Source organism: Balaenoptera borealis (assembly GCF_965194805.1).
Source record: "Balaenoptera borealis genome assembly, chromosome: 15".
NCBI lineage: Eukaryota > Metazoa > Chordata > Mammalia > Artiodactyla > Balaenopteridae > Balaenoptera > Balaenoptera borealis.
Window position 1 is genome coordinate 9,658,259 of NC_138871.1, and position 17,684 is coordinate 9,675,942.

Genomic DNA, 17,684 nt, shown 5'->3' on the forward strand with positions numbered 1-17,684 from the left:
CCCAAGTGGGACCCCCCGCAGGGTGCCTAGTGCGTGGCTCCTCCCCACCTCTCGCCCACTTCAGCCAAGCCGGGAAGGATCTGACCAGGGTCCGGAAGGCTCGGGCCTGGGCTGCGAGGCGAAGCCCAGATAGGAGAGGGCGGGGCTGCAGGTGGGGTTGGTTGGGAGGGGCTGCAGGTGAGGGCTGGAAAAGCTTCTATTTAAGGGGGGGGAGCGTTGACCATAAGTTTGTAATTAGGCTGCCTCATCTCGTGGGAATTGGTGCTCCTGCTAGCTGAGGGGCCAGAGCGGCCCATCTCCGGCAGCATGAGCATGGGAGGCCTCTGGCCGTGGGTGCTAGTTCTGCTCTCTTTGCCGGGTAAGTGGTTTGCCTCGCCCTACTGCCCCTGTCGTTTTGGTTCTAGCCTGCGGAGTCCTGGGGGCGGCCAGAGGGTGTGGCTGGAGCCCGCAAAGGATGTGAATTGATCTGCATGGCTCAGAGAACGGGCTTCCAGGGATGTTCCTAGAAACCAGCTCCTGGGGGGCCCGGGGAGGACCTCCTGAGGACGCTGGGAGCAGAGGGCCTGCCTGGCAGGAGAGGGCAGGAGTGACACTCCAGGCGTTCATGCTCTGCTGGCCATGCCAGGCTTGCCCAGGCTGAGCCCATTTCCAGACCCCTGGGCTGACGAGCGGGGCAGGGGGCAGGGTCTGAGGCTAGCCCGCACCCAGCTGTCAGCGTTGGAGACTGAGGTCTGTCCCTATCTTCCTCCTTCTTGCTCCCTCCCCCGCCTCATACACACCCAGACTTCCCAGAGCCAGGGGCTGCCTTTTGAAGTCCAGTCTTGGTCCCGCTAAGGGAGCTCCTTCCTCAAAGTTGTTCAGGCTTCAGCAGCAGGTGGGGCTGACAGGGGAGGCCAGGAGGGCTCCCAGGACTCCCTCCTGGAGACCTATCTTTGTGAAGGGCCTGGGTCTTGCCGTCTGACACCCCACTCCCACCCCACCCCATGTCCTGTCATCCTGTGTCACCACTGGGGGCACTCTGGCCATCGTGCATATGTACCTGTGTGTCTGGGCCAGGTTTCATCCTAGGAGTGCCCTCGGCCTCTCGCTGCTCAGGAGTCTGTGGGACCAGATTCTCAGAAGACCTCACCCCTGAGGAGACCCAGACGTCTTGGGATAAGGACATCCCTGCGATTAACCAAGGTGAGGGCACTGTGTCTTCTCTTGGGGTTTGGGGTATGAAGTTGTCCGTGTGGCGTGTGAAAACTGTGCTGAATGCTCAGAGAGCAGAAGAAGCTGGGAGGAAATGAGCCGGCTTTCTTAGTGGGTCTTGGAGAGTAATGGCTCCACGGGCAGCTTCTCTTTTTTTTTTGAATTTTATTTATTTTTTATCCAGCAGGTTCTTATTCGTTATCTGTTTTATACATACTGGTGTATATATGTCAATCCCAATCTCCCAATTCATCCCACCACCACCATCACGGGCAACTTCTTAAGTCTATTTTTCTGCATCTTCTCTACTGGGTTGTTACTTTTATAAGAAGGGGGAAAACCAGAGGTTTATAAAAAAAAAAAATGGAGGGCCCCGTACTTTTATCAGGCCAGGTCTGGCGTTGAATAGAGTCATTAGTGGCTGTTTGGAAACAGATCAGCCAACTGGTGCAGGATGACCTGCAGGTGTGAGGCGCTGGCGGTGGGGGGGGGTGGGGGGTTGGGGGGGGGAGGTCCAAAGACCAGGAAGTGTGAGTCTCAGGCCTCCCTGCCTGGGGATTTGCTTTCCAGCTGCTGTGGAGGATTCTCTCTGCTAGGGCTGCTGGTGGCCCAACTACCTGTGAGCCTAGTGTAGTACCGGCCATAAAGCCCTTTACCGGGAGGCTTACACCCTCCCCAGCTGCCGGGAATGTTGGCTGCTAAGGCCTCGCAGCTGGAGACCCTCAGCCAGGGAGGCCTGGGAAGCTATGCCCTCCCCTGCCCAGGGCGGCCCAGCCACAGCGACTCATACAGGACGTGGGTCTGGCCCCATGCCTCCAGGTGGGATAAGTCTGTGGTGCCACTTGGGGTCCAGAGCTCCGATGGGTCCGGCTGGGGCTCTTCCGCAGCGCCCTCCAGCTCTCCCTGCGCCCACCGTCAGTCACCTGCAGATGGCCCCCTGGCTCAGGCTCTGCTTCTGGGGAACCCGACCTCCAGGATGCCAGGCACTCTTCTAAGATTCCTGCTGGGGCTGATATCCTAGTAAAGAGGCTGTGGAGAGGGCTGCCAGCTGTGGCAGAAAACGGGGTTGGAGGGAGGGGGAGGGGGGAAGGGGAGGGCGGGAGCCAGTACCCACCCTCCTATGGTGGTGCAGGCTGGCGTTTCTGTCACTTGCCACTGTAAGGGTCCTGAGTATCACACCGATGGGTAGAGGGTGAGGTGGGACGGGAGAGCCCAGAGCGTGTTCTGAGGAGTGTGGCTCGGGCTGGAGCGGAGGATGAAGACAGCTGGAAGAAATGGCGTCTTCCTGAGAGCAGAGGGCCTCAGACGCAGGAGCTGGGACTGGATTTTTTTTTTTTTTTTTTTTGGCCACGCCATGGGCTCACATGCGGGATCTTAGTTCCCTGACCAGGGAGCGAACCCGTGCCCTCTGCAGTGGAAGCGTGAAGTCCTAACCACTGGACCGCCAGGGAAGTCCCTGGACCTGGCTTGTGTGGATCTCAGGAGAAGTGCACCGTCTGAGCAGGGGAAGGGTGCGATCAGGCTGAGAAGCGTTGCACACGTTTGTAGACTGGGACCCAGGGGCTGTGTGACTTGCCTGAGGTCACTTGCCTGTGTGACGGCCTCAGAGCCCGAAGGAGGACAGACCCTGGGGTTGCTTGGCCTGGCAGCCAAGGTCTCTCCTGGGCCTGTCCTCGAGTCTGTGCTGTGGAGGGCATGGACCCACACGCGCCCCTCCCTTCCTTCCCAGGGCTCATCCCAGAGGAAACCCCAGAGAGCAGCTTCCTCCTCGAGGGGGACATCCTCCGGCCGGTGAGTGTGAACGTGCGTGCACACACGTGGGTGTAAATAACCTCACAGGTAGTGTCAGAGGCCTTTGAGTCCACCCCTTGGCATCACGGGGGGGTGACGTGTGAGGGATCCATCTTTGCTGCTCGTAGCTCTTCTTGCCAAAGTCAGAGCGAATGTTCTGTTAGGAATAAGCCAGCCTGAGGGAGGGTGACTTCTGGGGTGGTGGCAGCAGTCAGCCTGAGAGGGCTTCCTGAAGGAGGGGGTTTGGACCTTCAAGACCCAGCTTGCTACCCTACCCGGGGGAGGTGCTCAGGGAGTATCGGGACAAAGGAAGAGGTAAGCACAGGTTGGCAGAGTGGCTGGTGGGGCTATAGGGAGGTGTTTGTGGGGAACATCGGGGGTGGGAGCGATGGTCTCGGGACGACGGAACAAGAAGTAACACAGAAACCATCCTGCCCAGGGGTGGGGGCAGGCTCAGAAAGGGAGAAGCCTGGATGGGAATCGGGGCGACTTGCATTGCCATCTTTTAGGAGACACTTGCCTAAATTGGGGCGAGGGTGGGCAGAAGTCTCCTGAATAGGACAGTGGCCTGGCGTGAGCAAGGTCTGAGGCTGTCCACTGATGGCACAGCATAAGGCTGGGCCGAAGACTGAAGGCCAGCCTGGGGCAGGGCGGGAACCCCCGGGGCAGCGCAAGGCCCCTGTTCCCAGTTACCCAGTGAGTGCCGGGGGTAAAAGCAGGATCCAGTAAAACCTTTGGTACCAGTGGGGCAGGACGTGCTGGGGTGCTCTGAAGCCCAGGCTTCAGAGTTGGCAGAAGAATAAAGAAAGTTGCTAAGGCCATGGGTGTTGCCTTAGAATCAGCCCGAGGAGGACCGTGTCCCCATCTTCCCACCTGCAGGTTCAGAGGAGCTCTGTGGGCTGCTGTGCTCCAGGAAGGAGTGGGGGGGCGCTGCTGGTGGGGCTGAGCCCTCTGAACTAGGCCCCCTGGGGTGCTGGGATTCCTAGCCAGCCTCTTCTTTTTTTTTTTTTTTGAATAATTTTGCTTGTGGCCTTTTTTCAAGTTTATTTATTTATTTTTAGCTGTGTTGGGTCTTCGTTTCTGTGCGAGGGCTTTCTCCAGTTGCGGCAAGCGGGGGCCACTCTTCATCGCGGTGCGCGGGCCTCTCACTATCGCGGCCTCTCTTGTTGCGGAGCGCAGGCTCCAGACGCGCAGGCTCAGTAGTTGCGGCTCACGGGCCCGGTTGCTCCGCGGCATGTGGGATCTTCCCGGACCAGGGCTCGAACCCGTGTGCCCTGCATTGGCAGGCAGACTCTCAACCACTGCGCCACCAGGGAAGCCCCAGCCTCTTCCTTTTGTCTTGTTTCTCTTCTTGATAGAATAAGTTGTAAGTTCTGTGTTATGTAGAAGAAAGGGTTGTGCTGTGCGTCGTAACTCACGGAGCTGGCCCGCTGACTTCCCAGCTTCTATCCCACTTCTAATGACCAGCCACCCTCATGTTCCCAGGGGGGTCTGCTGCTCACATCTTTCGGGCTCCCATGGCTGGAGGTGTGGCACCCTTGGGGGCAGGAAGCTTGGCTGACCTGGGTCCCTGAGCCGCCCTCTCTCCTCAGAGTCCTTTCCGGCTGTTCTCGGCGACCAACAACAAGTGGCCCAAGAACGGCGGCGTAGTGGAGGTCCCCTTCCTGCTCTCCAGCAAGTATGGTGAGTGAGCCAGCCCCTCATTCCCAATGCAGCCCAGGCTCCTCTCTGGGTTTTTGTTCCCTCTTCCCCTGCATCTCTGCGCCCCTTCTACCGCTACCACCCAAGTAGCCCTTCTACCAGAAGCGCTTCTATCCCTGCTGGCCCCTGAGCTGGGAGGTTAAAATCCTGGAGGAGCTGATGGGAAAGGTACATCTAGGGACTGTCTGATCCATTTCAAGACCAAATGGTCCAGAGGACAGTGATCTGCCCAAGGTCGCACAGCCAGGGTCTGTCTGGAACCCTGCTTTCTTCTCCCCACACCATCGCACTGCCCTTTCTAGACATTCCATTTTGGGGGAGTGATCTGAAGCTTGGTTTCCTCCCCAAGTGCAGACTTCCAGGGGGCTGCGAGGGCTCTAGGGGCTGGGCTGGGGCATCAGCCAGGGTGTCTCCTCTCCAGATAAGCCCAGCCGCCAAGTCATCCTGGAGGCGTTTGCTGAGTTTGAACGCTTCACGTGCATCAGGTTTGTTGCCTACGAGGGCCAGAGGGACTTCATTTCCATCGTCCCCATGTCTGGGTAAGTGCTTCCGGGTATGTGTGCAAGTGTGTGTACTCGTGCATGTGCAGGATGAGAGCCACAGCTGTCTTCAGTTCAGCCTGGAATTAACAAAGCTGTTGTCAAAAACCTGTGTCTGGGCCTCTGTCCCGGGTCCAGAGTACCCCTGCCCATCTGAGTGGTTTGCCCAGTGCGAGCTGGACCTACAGATGCTCAGGGCAGGAGGTGGAGGAGACGTGGGCAAGGAGGTGCTCGATTCTCCTTTAAAGAGCCCTCAGCTCCATCTCTGGGGAGATTTTGTGGCCTGGGGAGTGAGTGCAGGTTTCATGAGACAGACCTGGCCTCCGATCTGGGTTCCACAGTGCAGGAACCAGGTGACTCTGGAAAGCCCCTTAACTTCTGAGCCCCTTCTGCCTTCTCTCTGAAATGGGGGTGGTGGCAATACTGCATTCCTAGCTTGCTAGGGGCCTAAGAGAATGTGGGTGAGAGCTTTGACTTGGGGCTCCCCACGTGGGGACATTCACGTAACGAGCTGCTTCCGTCATCCATGTTAGTATCGGCTCCCACCAACGCCTCGCAGTGCAGGCTGGAAAGGGGGTTCGCAGAGGGCCAGGCAGTAAGGGGACTTGGGGCCAGCAGGCTCGGGACTAGAGCCCAGGATGGGGACTAGCTGTTGGTGCCCACTTATCCCAGGTCTTGGGAGGAGGGGTGAGGGTCCTGGGTCTGCAGATTCTCTGGGCTGGTGCCCACCCAGCACTCTCACGGCCCTGCAGGTGCTTCTCGAGCATAGGGCGCAGTGGAGGGATGCAAGTGGTATCCCTGGGGCCCAGCTGTCTCCAGAGGGGCCCGGGCATCGTCCTGCACGAGCTCATGCACGTGCTGGGCTTCTGGCACGAGCATTCGCGAGCCGACCGGGACCGCTACATCCGTGTCAACTGGAATGAGATCCTCCCAGGTGAGCCGGGTTGTGAAAGGCCAGGCTAGGCCAGGGGGTGGGGGTGGGGGGGGTGGGAGAGGTAGTCCTGCTGGGAGAAGGTGGCAGGAGGCATGGTCCAGGCCTGAGGAGTTGCCCGGCTATTTGGGAGTGGTCGTCCATCTTCCCCACTCCCTGCCTGTCTCCCATGGGGAAGGTGGGGTTCCTGCTTGCCTCCGAGACCTGGAGAATAGTCCAGATGCTGCAGCTCTGGGCCCTGAGCCTTCACTGCCACCCACAGTTACCCTGAGCTAGGGCAGTGATTTGCTCTGTGCCTCGTTTCTCTTCATGGACACTGGTAGTTACCTGGGGATGGAGTTGATGGTCTTAGGAATCTTGCTCACTCATACTCAACCAGCTGCCCCTCATGCTCTGGACACTGCTGTGTGGAGTCGGGGCAGAGACCGTGTTCCAGCTGGGGCGCTGAGCCGAGACAGAAGTCCTGGCGGTAGTGGGCCAAGTGTCAGACGCAAGAGGCGCAGGGCAGCCCTGTGGGGCTCGGTGTGTGTGAGACGGGTGCTGATGGGCACCTGGGACAGAAAGTACAGGGAGGCCAGCCTGTAAAAGGTGGCAGTGGGAAAGCTGAGGCTGGTCTGGGGAGTGGGCCACTGCACTGAATGCCAGAGAGCAGCAGCTGGGTGCGGGGTACGGTGCCGGGGATCTGACTCCAGCAATGCGGGGACCCTGACCTTTGGCAGAGGGGGACAGCCTGCTGCAGGAGGTGAGGGGAGTCCAGACAATCGCTTCGTGAGGGAGGGGAGCAGAGGAGGTAAGTGAGGACTTGGGTCTGGGGGTATGGAAACAGAAGAAGGTTTGGAAGGCTTCCTGTAAGCGGAGGCTTCTGGGGTGAGCGCCTTTGCTGCTGCTGTGGGGTTAGCCAGGTGAAATGGTCAGGGGTGGAGCCCGAGATGCATGCATGGATGCCCCCTCCACCCCAAGAAGGGGATGGGAAGATGGGTGGCACCTCTCAGGGGGACGGAGGTTGGAGCTTGAGATCAGAGATTACTCTAGGGAAGTGGGGAGGAGACAGTGACACCATAGCCTGAAAATAGACTCTAGTCCTTTTAAGTGCTCATGGAGGAACTTCCCTGGTGGCCCAGTGGTTAGGACCCTGCGCTTCCACTCCAGGGGCACGGGTTCAATCCCTGGTCATGGTGCGACCAAAAAAAAAAAAAGCTTAAGTAAGTGTTCATGGAATTCTTGTAAAAACTTATGATAGCCATAAGAACTTCAAATTTGAAAAAGTAGAGTTAATACAAACATTTTGATCATGATGTAAAAAGTAGAAACTAATAATAAATCAAAATGAAAAAGGTTATCCAACTAGAAATTAAAATTTAAAAACCAACAAACCTTTCTTTTAGCTATGAAGTAAAAGAAATTGCAGGAATTCTTAAAACATGAAAACACATTAGAACCAATGGTTCCTAGCTAAAGCAATGCACAGGGAAAACGTGTAGACAAATACTTACATCAATAAACATAGAGAACAGATTAGGCATTTCAATCCAAGTTAAGAAAAAAATGAAAGCAGGAGGGAATTACTGAAGGTAAAAGCAGAAATTAATGAGTTAGACAACAAACAGCACTAATAAACTGAAAAGCTGTTTTGCTTTTGTTTCTTAACAATAAAACAAGTTAAACACCAGCTACCCTAATGGAAAAAATTGCTTAAGAATGGACAAAAATGAGAATACATTTGTACTTAGTTAATATGTACAGAACAAACTGCTAAAATATGCAAACTAATAACAGTAATTAACTGGAGGTGGGGAGGCGGAGACTCAGCAGGGGGATGGAGTGGGAGATTTATTATGAATCTTAACGTTTTCTGATTTTTGAACCAAATGAATCTATTGCCTATCCAAAATTATGTTTAATAACTTAAACGTTTTTAAAAGGGAGAACTAAGCCCTCTACTGGGCAGGTGTTTTCAGGCAGGTGATGGGATGTAAAGGGGTTGGAATTCCATTTTAGTGGTAAGGAGGCTGCTGGTGACCATGGGTGGGTGTGGAGGTGGCTGGCTGGGCCTGGGGGGTTTGGAGGGTGCAGCTCTTCTTTTAGAAGCTCACTGTGAGGGGCAGGAGTTGAGGGAGGGAACCTAGCCCCTCCCAGGCCTGGAGGAGCCAAGTGACAGGGAGAAGCAGGTGCTCTGGCCGATGGCGAAGGGCTGGACTCCACACCTGGGGGTGGAGGTAGGGTGCGGGTGCTGTTGGCCCGAGGCAGGGAGAGCAGGTGGCTTTGCTTCTGGGAACGGGATATCCGCAAGTGATGGGCTCAAGGGCCTCTAAGGCTGGGGTGGGGAGTAGGCACTTTATGTCGCCGGTAGGGGGCGTCCAAGACACTCTGAGCAGCGTGTGACTTCGTGGAAGCTGCAGGTCGTATAAAGATAGTCTCATACAAGGTGAGCTTGAGAGGAGGAGAAAGAGGTGGAGAGAAGTCTTAGGAGGCGATGGCGGGCCAGCCACCAAGTCCCTGTGCTTGCACATCAGCTGGTGCAGGTCTGGAACCCTCCCAGGGCACAGAGGAGACAGGGATCAGGGATCAATGGCGGGGGTGGGGAGATGCACATCTGGCTGTAGTTTTGGACCCCTAGGCTCAGGTAGGTTGTACATTTCCAGAAAGCCCCTATCACCTACCCTTCCTCCCCTGGCCCTCTTCCCACATCGCCAAGTATTTTTTCAGGCTTTGAAATGAACTTCATCAAATCTCGGAGCAGCAACATGCTGGTGCCCTATGACTACTCGTCAGTGATGCACTATGGGAGGTGAGGACCCCCTTTCCTTGCTTCCTTCCCTCTGCGCTGCCGTGCCAGCTCCTGCCGTGGTCTGGACTCAGGCCCCTGCCTGCTTGGGTTTCAGGCTCGCCTTCAGCCGGCGCGGGATGCCCACCATCACGCCACTCTGGGCCCCCAGCGTCCAAATTGGCCAGCGATGGAACCTGAGCACCTCTGACATCGCACGGGTCCTCAGGTTTTATGACTGCAGCCCGCTTGGCCATGACCCCCGTGCAAAAGGTGAGTGACAGGGGACAGAGTGATTTGGGGAGCCAAAGGAGGCTCCTGTGTTGAGGTGGTGTCAGCGAGGGTCGAGTGCTAGGAGGTGAGGCTGTAGAGGTGAGCAGGGGCAGATCACCAGGGCCTCACCACAGGAGATGCAGAAAAAGCACGTGAAAAAATTAACCCTCACTGACGATTATAAAACTGTTAGATACAGGAATAGAGGTCACTTTCTTAACTTTAACGTACCTACCAAAAACTCAGAGCAAAACTCATTTTTAATGTCAAAACATTAAAATTGGGACCAAGACAAGTTTTTCCACTATTGTCCCATCTATTCAACAATGTAGTGTAGCCATTGTGGTACGACAAAATTAAAAGTCTGAGGTTCGGGAAGGAAGCAAAAATTGCCACTATTCATAGATGACTACATTGAAAGTAGCAATCTATAAACAAATTACTAGAACTAATAAGAATTTTAAAAAGTAAATATAATCAATATATAGAAATCAGTTTTATTTCTGTATGTCAATAGTTAGAAAACATAATTCTTAAAGATACTGTTATAATAGTGAAGATAAAGTCCTAAGGAGTAAATCTGACAGAAGCTATATAAAACTTTTATGGAAAAAAACCTTATTACAATCATTAAAGAATACTTAAGTAAATACAGAGATGTATCATATTAAAAGGAAGACAATATAAAAATGTAATTCTCTACTGATCTACAGACTCAATAAATTCCCGCTGAAAATCCCAATAAGTTTGGAGATCTTGACAAGTGAGTCTAAAATCTGTATTAAAAACGCAAAAGGCCAATGATAGCCCAGACACTCCTGAAGAGAAAAAAGTGGAGGGACTGCCCTAGCAGACATGAAGTTATGTAGATTATAAAATGTCTTTATATATATAAATATATAGCATATAAATGTATAAACGCATATATTCATATATGTACACAGAATGTATATAAAATACCTTTATATAAACGTGTAGCATTGGTACAAGCGTAGATAATTGCCCACTGAAACAGAATGGAGAGTTCAGAAATGAATCCTCCTCAGAAGTGGACACTTGATAAAGGGGCATTGATCACTAGGGAAAGAATAGGGTAGCCATTAAATAGCTCTAAAGACAACTAGTTATCCATTTTATTTTTTTATTATTTTTAAAAACTTTATTTATTTATTTTTGGCCGTGTTGGGTCTTTGTTGCTGTGTGTGGGCTTTCTCTAGTTGCGGCGAGCAGGGGCTACTCTTTGTTGCCATGCGCCGGCTTCTCATTGCAGTGGCTTCTCTTGTTGCAGAGCACGGGCTCTAGGTGCGTGGGCTTCAGTAGTTGTGGCACACGGGCTTCAGTAGTTGTGGCTCGTGGGCTCTAGAATGCAGGCTCAGTAGTTGTGGTGCACAGGCTCAGTCGTTGTGGCTCGCGGGCTCTAGAGCGCAGGCTCAGTAGTTGTGGTGCACGGGCTTAGTTGCTCCACCACATGTGGGATCTTCCCGGACCAGGGCTCGAACCTGTGTCCCCTGAATTGGCAGGCGGATTCTTAACCACTGTGCCACCAGGGAAGTCCCTAGTTATTCATTTAAAAAAATGAATTCCTAATTCATCATGCACAGAAATTCTAGTTGTATACAAGACTTCCATGTAAACCAAAAAAAACTCTGTAACTTTTTAGAAGAAAATATAGTAAAATGTCTTCATGACCTTGGAATAGGTAAGGATTTTTTCATATAAGACAGGCAACATGAGACAAAGCTGGAAAAATTAAAAAATCCAACTACATTGATCATAATAAATACTATTTATTAAAAGACATAAAAGTGAAAATACAAGTTACAGATCAGAAGAGAATTTTTGTAACTAATTGTACTCAAAGTATATAAAAAAAAAAACTTTTAGAACTTAGTAAGAAAAAAACCCACAAAGTAGAAAAATGGGCAAGAGACTTAACAAGCAATTCACAGAAGAAACCAAATTGGGAAACACAAGATATTCAACATCATTAATAATTGGGGAAATGCAAATAAAGACCACAGTACCTTTTTATACCCCCTAAATTGGTAGAAATTTAAAAGTCAGATACTACCAAATACTAATAAGAATATGAAGCAATGATAACATTCATACTCTGCTATAAGAGTGTAAATCGCTGCAACCACTTTGGAATACAATCTGATATCTTATGAAGTTGAAGTGTATATACCCCATGAACCTACTCCTAGGTCTTGTTGCATGTGTGTACCCCCAACTCCAGCCATAGGCAATCACTAATCTACATCCTGTTTCTATAGTTTTGCCTACTCTGGACATTTCATATAAATGGAATCATACAGTATGTGATCTTTTGTGACTGGCTTCCTCACTTAGCATCATGTTTTCAAGGTTCATCCATGTTGTCGTGTGTATCAGTACAGTTGACCCTTGGTCACCGTGGATTAGGGGTGCTGACCCTCGTGCAGTCAGATCTGCCTATAACTTTACAGTCAGTCCTCCGCATCCTTGGATACACCAACCATGTATCGTGTAGTACTGCAGAATATTTTACTGGAAAAAAAAAATCCACGTATAAGTGGACCCATGCAGTTCAAACCTGTGTTGTTCAAGGGTCAGCTATACTTCATTCATTTTTGTTGTTGAATGATATACCACATTTTGTTTATCCATTTATCAAAGGCTATTTGGGTTATTTCTACTTTTAGGCTATTATGAATAATGGTACTGTGAACATTCATGTATAAGATTTTATGTGGACATATATTTTCTTTTCCTTTGGATATATACTTAGGAGTGGAATATCTGGGTCCTTTGGTGACTCCATATTTAACTGCTAAATTGTTTTCCAAATTGGCTGCACTATTTTTCATTTCTACCAGCAACGTATGAAGGTTCCACTTTCGGCAAGCCCATGTCAACACTTATTCTTCTGATTATAACCACCGCAAGTGAGTGTGAAGTGGTATCTCATTGTAGTTTTTTTTTTTTTTTAAAAATTTATTTATTTATTTGGCTGTGCTAGGTGTTCGTTGCAGCACGGGGGATCTTCGCTGCTGTGTGTGGGCTCTTTTTATTTGTGGTGTGCGGGCTCTTAGTTGTAGCATGCGGGATCTAGTTCCCTGACCAGGGATCGAATCTGGGCCCCCTGCATTGGGAGCGCAGAGTCTTAACCACTGGACCACCAAGGAAGTCCCTCATTGTAGTTTTTTTTTTTTTTTTTAATTTATTTATTTATTTATGGCTGTGTTGGGTCTTCATTTCTGTGCGAGGGCTTTCTTCTAGTTGTGGCAAGCGGGGGCCACTCTTCATCGCGGTGCACGGGCCTCTCACTATCGCGGCCTCTCTTGTTACGGAGCACGGGCTCCAGACGCGCAGGCTCAGTAATTGTGGCTCATGGGCCTAGTTGCTCCGCGGCATGTGGGATCCTCCCAGACCAGGGCTCGAACCCGTGTCCCCTGCATTGGCAGGCAGACTCTCAACCACTGCGCCACCAGGGAAGCCCCCTCATTGTAGTTTTGATTTGCATTTCCCTAATGACTTTGAACATCTCTTTACGTGCTTATCAGTCATCTGTATATTTTTGGAAAAATGTCTGTTCAACTCTTTTGCCCGTTTTTCAGTTGTGTTGTCTTTTACTGGTGAGTTGTAGGAGTTCTTTATATATTCCAGATACATGTTCCTTATCAGATATATCATTTGGAAATATTTCCTCACATGTTATAGTTTAACTTTCTAGATGGTGTCCTTTGAATATAGACATTTAAAATTTTGATGTGAAGTCCAACTTATCTATTCTTTTATCACTGTATTTTTGGTGTCATATCTAAGAAGGACTTGCCTAACTTGAGGTCATGTAGATTTAATCCTATGTATTTTGCATGTGACTATCTAGCTCCAGCATCATTTCGTAGACTATTCTTTCCTATGTATAATATCAAACATTACATACCTTTTTAAAAATTAAAGGAGATGTGGCAAGAGCTTTGTGGGTAACTATCTGAGGCTTGACTAACATGAGGAACAGAATTGAGAGGTGGCTAGAAGGGGTCATGGGTCAATGGAAAGTTTATCAAGATGGTGGACACACAGCAAGTTTGGATACTGAAATAATGACCCAGTGGAGAAGAGGGAATGGATTCGGGGGGGTGTGGGCAGAAAAATATCTAGAACATTCAGGGAGGAGTTGCTCTTGTTGGGAGCTGGGGAGCTTCCTTGGACCTAATGGGAAGGAAGAAGATGGGAACAGATCCGAGTTCACATGCAGATCTTTTTTTTTTTTTTTTTTTAATTTATTTTATTTATTTATTTTTGGCTGCGTTGGGTCTTCGTTGCTGTGTGTGGGCCTTCTTTAGTTGCAGCGAGCGGGGGCTACTCTTTGTTGTTTCGGTGGCTTCTCTTGTTGCAGAGCGCGGGCAGTAGGCACGCGGGATCCAGTAGTTGTGGCATGCAGGCTCAGTAGTTATGGCTCGTGGGCCCTAGAGCACAGGCTCAGCAGTTGTGGCTCACGGGCCTAGTTGCTCCACGGCATGTGGGATCCTCCCAGGCCAGGGCTCGAACCCGCGTCCCCTGCATTGGCAGGCAGACTCTTAACCACTGCGCCACCAGGGAAGCCCCACATGCAGATCTTGATGTGCAGATGAGGGCCTCCGTCCCAGGCTTTGATGGCATAAAGAGTGAGGTGAGGTCTCCAGCCGAGAGGCTGGGGAGAAGAGGATGGATGTGAAGGAAAAGGTGTGGAGCTGCTGACTGGAGAGCAGGAGAGGAAACCCGTGAAAGACACATGGCCGGGCCACCGCTGGTGCTGGGCTGCTGGCAGAGGCGTGGTGCAGGTTAGTCACCTGGTCCTCTAGGACTGGGGTGTTGTGGGCAGCTCTGACAGAGGGGGAGGCGCCTGCGGATGTCTCCAAGGGAGGGGCTGCACCGAGGGCTGTGGAAGCCATGCCAGGTGAGGAGAGGGGTTTGGAAGTGAGGAGGTTGTGGAGCAAGAAGAAGGGGTTCGGGGGCTCAGCGGGGCTGAAGGATCGTGATACTGAAGCGAGTGGGCTGGAAGTAAAGGAGGCGGCCGTCAGAGGGTGGGCAGCTGGGACCCGTGACTTTAGCAGGTGTGGTCTTGGCAGGTGCAGGCAGGGACTGGGCTGTGAAGTCACTGGTTGAAGCATGTCAGCTCAGATTGGTCAGTGTCCTTGCACGGAAGATACGGCTCATCGGGAAGCCTTTGGTGGGTGGGCAGGGTTGACAGGGATGAGGGCAGTGCTGAAGGGGGGATGGGGCCGACTGGGCAGATCACTTGGGCCTGAAATGAAGAGTCTTACAAAGCAGCCGGTGGCAGCCAGCTATGGTCCGGGAGGGGCAGTGAAGGGCCAGCAAGACCCACCCCACTGAGCACACGGGCCTGGTGGTGCTCACGTGTGTCCTGCTGACGCCCTGGGTTTGGGCGTAGCTGCAAGTGTAGGAAAGGTTCTGGAATAGGCCTCAGATATGGGTGAGAGGTGAGGTGTTGCCCTGTACAGAGCAGCCCCGGGTGGTCTGGGTGACGAGGGCTGCAATGCTAGATCTGGGGTTTGACCATCAGAGCAGCCGGGGGTGTGGGTGGGAGGTCATGGAAGATCCCAGTGGCCTGACCTTCTGCTGGTGACCTCTGGGGCCAAGCGGGGAGGGAATGGGATGGCTCTGTGGTCCTCGTCTCTAAGGGGCAGTTGGGAGTTAGGGTCTCGAAGGCATTGGGCAGTAGCATAGCAGGAGCATGGCGGGTTGTCGCATCCTGTGAGCTGAGGTCTAGGTCACTGTGACTGAGGCTGAAGGGGGCTCTGGCTCTCGCAGCTGCCATACACTGTCTCTCCGTGATTCTGGGGTAACCAATCTTTCCTCCTCTAGGGCTCCAGACCCACAGCGATGGTAGGAGCCCCACTCCCGCCTCTAGACCATACCTGCAGCAGCTCCTGAAGGCACTGTTGGCAGAATCCAGGAGCCCTGACCCCAGTGGCTTCGGGGCTGAAGAGAGCCCACGTGTGTGGCAGGCCCCCGCCCTGAGGAGTTCTGGTGTGGAGGCCTCTGCAAGGCCCCCCCAGCCCCCAGCTTCTTCCCTAAGGTCAAGACCTGGAGCAGTGGTTCCTGGCATTGCCCTGGAGCAGTCCTGGCAGGCCCAAGTGCCCGCTGTACCCCCAGACTCATCTCTAGAAGCAGAAGACCAGCCAGCAATCGTCTAGGCTATTCTGGGGAACCCTGCTCTGCCAGGAGCCCATGCACCCAGAAAACGCTTCATAAGGACACCCAGAGGTCAAGCCTGTGGCTTCTGCCCCCAGGTGGGGAGGGCGTTCTATGCTCAGAGTGGCCGGGTTGTATAACCCTTGGCCCCTCTAGGCAGCACCCCTGTCTTCCAGCCCCTCTGGCTACCCTGTCTAAGGCCCAAGCCTCTCCCTCTGCCCCTTCCTTCCCTGTCATGTTCCCCCAAGAGCTCCTGGGGACAGCGGGACCCTCTAGGTCTGTCGGGGGAAGGCAGGCCTGCCGGGGGATTCCTGACTCTGCCTGCTGCCATCTCCTGCCCCAGCCCTGGGGGAGTCTGGGAATGGGAGATGACCTCTCCAGGGCTCTAGGGCAGGGATCTGGAGGGGTGGTCCTCCCTGAAGGCCCCTGGGAGCCCTTCTGTAGTTGAGGCCCAGCCCCCCCGCATGGGCTAAGGGTTCCTCTCCCTCTCCCTCGGGTCGGCCTTGGGGGAGGGGCACCCAGTGGCTGGGACCCTGGGAGCAGCCTCGCTCCCTGACGTCTGAGTGCTGGGAATGTGGCTCTGCAGTCAAGCGTCCAGCCCTGCTCTCCAGGAGGCTTTCAGAGCCCAACTTCCTCCCCTGCTGCCCAGGGAGACAAAGAGGTGGCAGCCCTCCAGGACTGCACGTGGGAAACGGCCAGAACACAAGGACCCTGAAGTCAGGACCCAAAGCTGCAGTCACCCTGCGTTGTTGTCTCCGGGAACCTGGTCTCTATCCGACATCCGCCCCGCCCCTCCGGGGGACTTGGCCCGAGGAGGCCCTGGGAGGTGGGAAGGGGCTGTCGGGTTCCCCTGCTGGTCTGCCTTCAGCCAAGCCCGCTCCTCATCGGCTCCTGGCCTCCCCGGTGAGGGCTGTTCTCGGGGCAAAGGAAGTCTCCAGAGATGCCAGTGAGCAAGCTGGGAGCCCCCCAGTGGTGCTGTCCTCGGGGCCTGCTTGGGGTAGAAAGGAAGCAGGAGCCCGTGCCCGTCCCAGTGGGACCAGGTCCCTCAGGTGTCTTGGCAAAAGGTAGAAATAAAGTTGGGAACTTGCTCCAGGAGTCTGGTGCTGACTACCTCATACCCGAGTGCCTTGAACCCTCCCGATTGCCCTGGGACCCTCAGGTGGTGAGACCCATATTCCAGAGGAGGGAAGAGACTCAGGGAAGCAAATGGTTGTGCCCAAGGGAACACGGCTGTGCAGCCGTGCAGGGCTGAGGCGTGCCCTCTGCCAACCTCTTCACTGTGTCAGGGGACCTGGAGCCCCTGTCCTCAGTCTATCTTGGGTTTCAGTCTTGAGTCAAGGATTTTCTGAGACTGAACATGGGCCTGATCTCAGGTGTCAGTGTCAGGGAAGGATCGTGGTTGGGGGTGCTCTCCCCAGTCTTGCTCCCAAACGTGGGACGCGGGGTATCAGAGTTTAGAGTTTGGGAGCAGAGGCTCTGGCCACAGCAGGGTGACCACTCCCCTGGGAGATTCCCAAGCAAAGACTTTGGGCCAACCCTAGGATAGAGACAGTACACATACCCATTTATCAGAAATAAGTGGGGCTGTATCACGACCTGTGGGTCTCTGAATAGCCAAGCCAGGCCTCTGATACCCAGCTGGGGCTTCTCGGTGGCCACGCTGGGTCAGAGGAAGTGATGTGCTTTGTGTGCTGTGAGGCCCTCCCAGCTCAGAGGCTGCCTCCATTAAGATGTGGCTTTTGATCTCGGACTCTGGGTTCTCCAGAGCGGGAGGTGGGGCTGGCTGATCCTGATGGCTCATGGGGAAGACTGCTTACTCTTTCTTTGGGGGTGATCAGGGACAAAGCTGTCCTTGTCCTCTCCTTCCCTATCACTACAGGGCCCAGGCCTGTTCCATGAGCCCCATCCTGCCTGTGATGGTCCAGCCCTGGTCCAGCCCCTGGAGCCCCAGCATGGAGGGTGCGATACGTATGGGGCCCTGGGGTGTCAACCAGAGCCCGGTGGATAGCTGCCACCTCCCAGAGTCTACAGCCTATTCTCCAATCCCCAACCACACAGCTATGTGGGCTCGCTCGTCAATTTATTCACTCATGCAACACACATCTATTGAATTTAGGTGCCAGGCAGGCTCTGTTACAGGCACTGGGAGTAACTTGGGAAACAAGGCATGTTTTCTATTCTCAGTTTATTTGGAGACAGGGAGAGGGATGGACAGTAAACAGGCAAATAAAACATCTGAGATTGATAAGTGATGGGGGAGGGCGAGCATTTCTATAGGTTGTTGGCATTTCACCTGAGACCTGAATGGCAG

The 17,684-nt window shown here is 53.1% G+C and overlaps 1 protein-coding gene across 1 annotated transcript; it reads left to right on the plus strand.

Moving 5' to 3' along the window:
• Positions 1 to 306: 306 nt before the first annotated feature.
• ASTL (astacin like metalloendopeptidase) lies at positions 307 to 15,969 on the plus strand (the record flags this gene model as incomplete). The annotated part of the gene is made up of 9 exons (XM_082357288.1): positions 307 to 358; positions 1,057 to 1,182; positions 2,921 to 2,982; positions 4,575 to 4,665; positions 5,105 to 5,222; positions 5,975 to 6,156; positions 8,860 to 8,941; positions 9,036 to 9,190; positions 15,044 to 15,969. 9 exons carry the CDS (start codon positions 307 to 309, stop codon positions 15,373 to 15,375), a joined length of 1,200 nt encoding a protein of 399 aa, XP_082213414.1. The 3' UTR covers positions 15,376 to 15,969.
• Between the last annotated feature and the right edge of the window lie 1,715 nt (positions 15,970 to 17,684).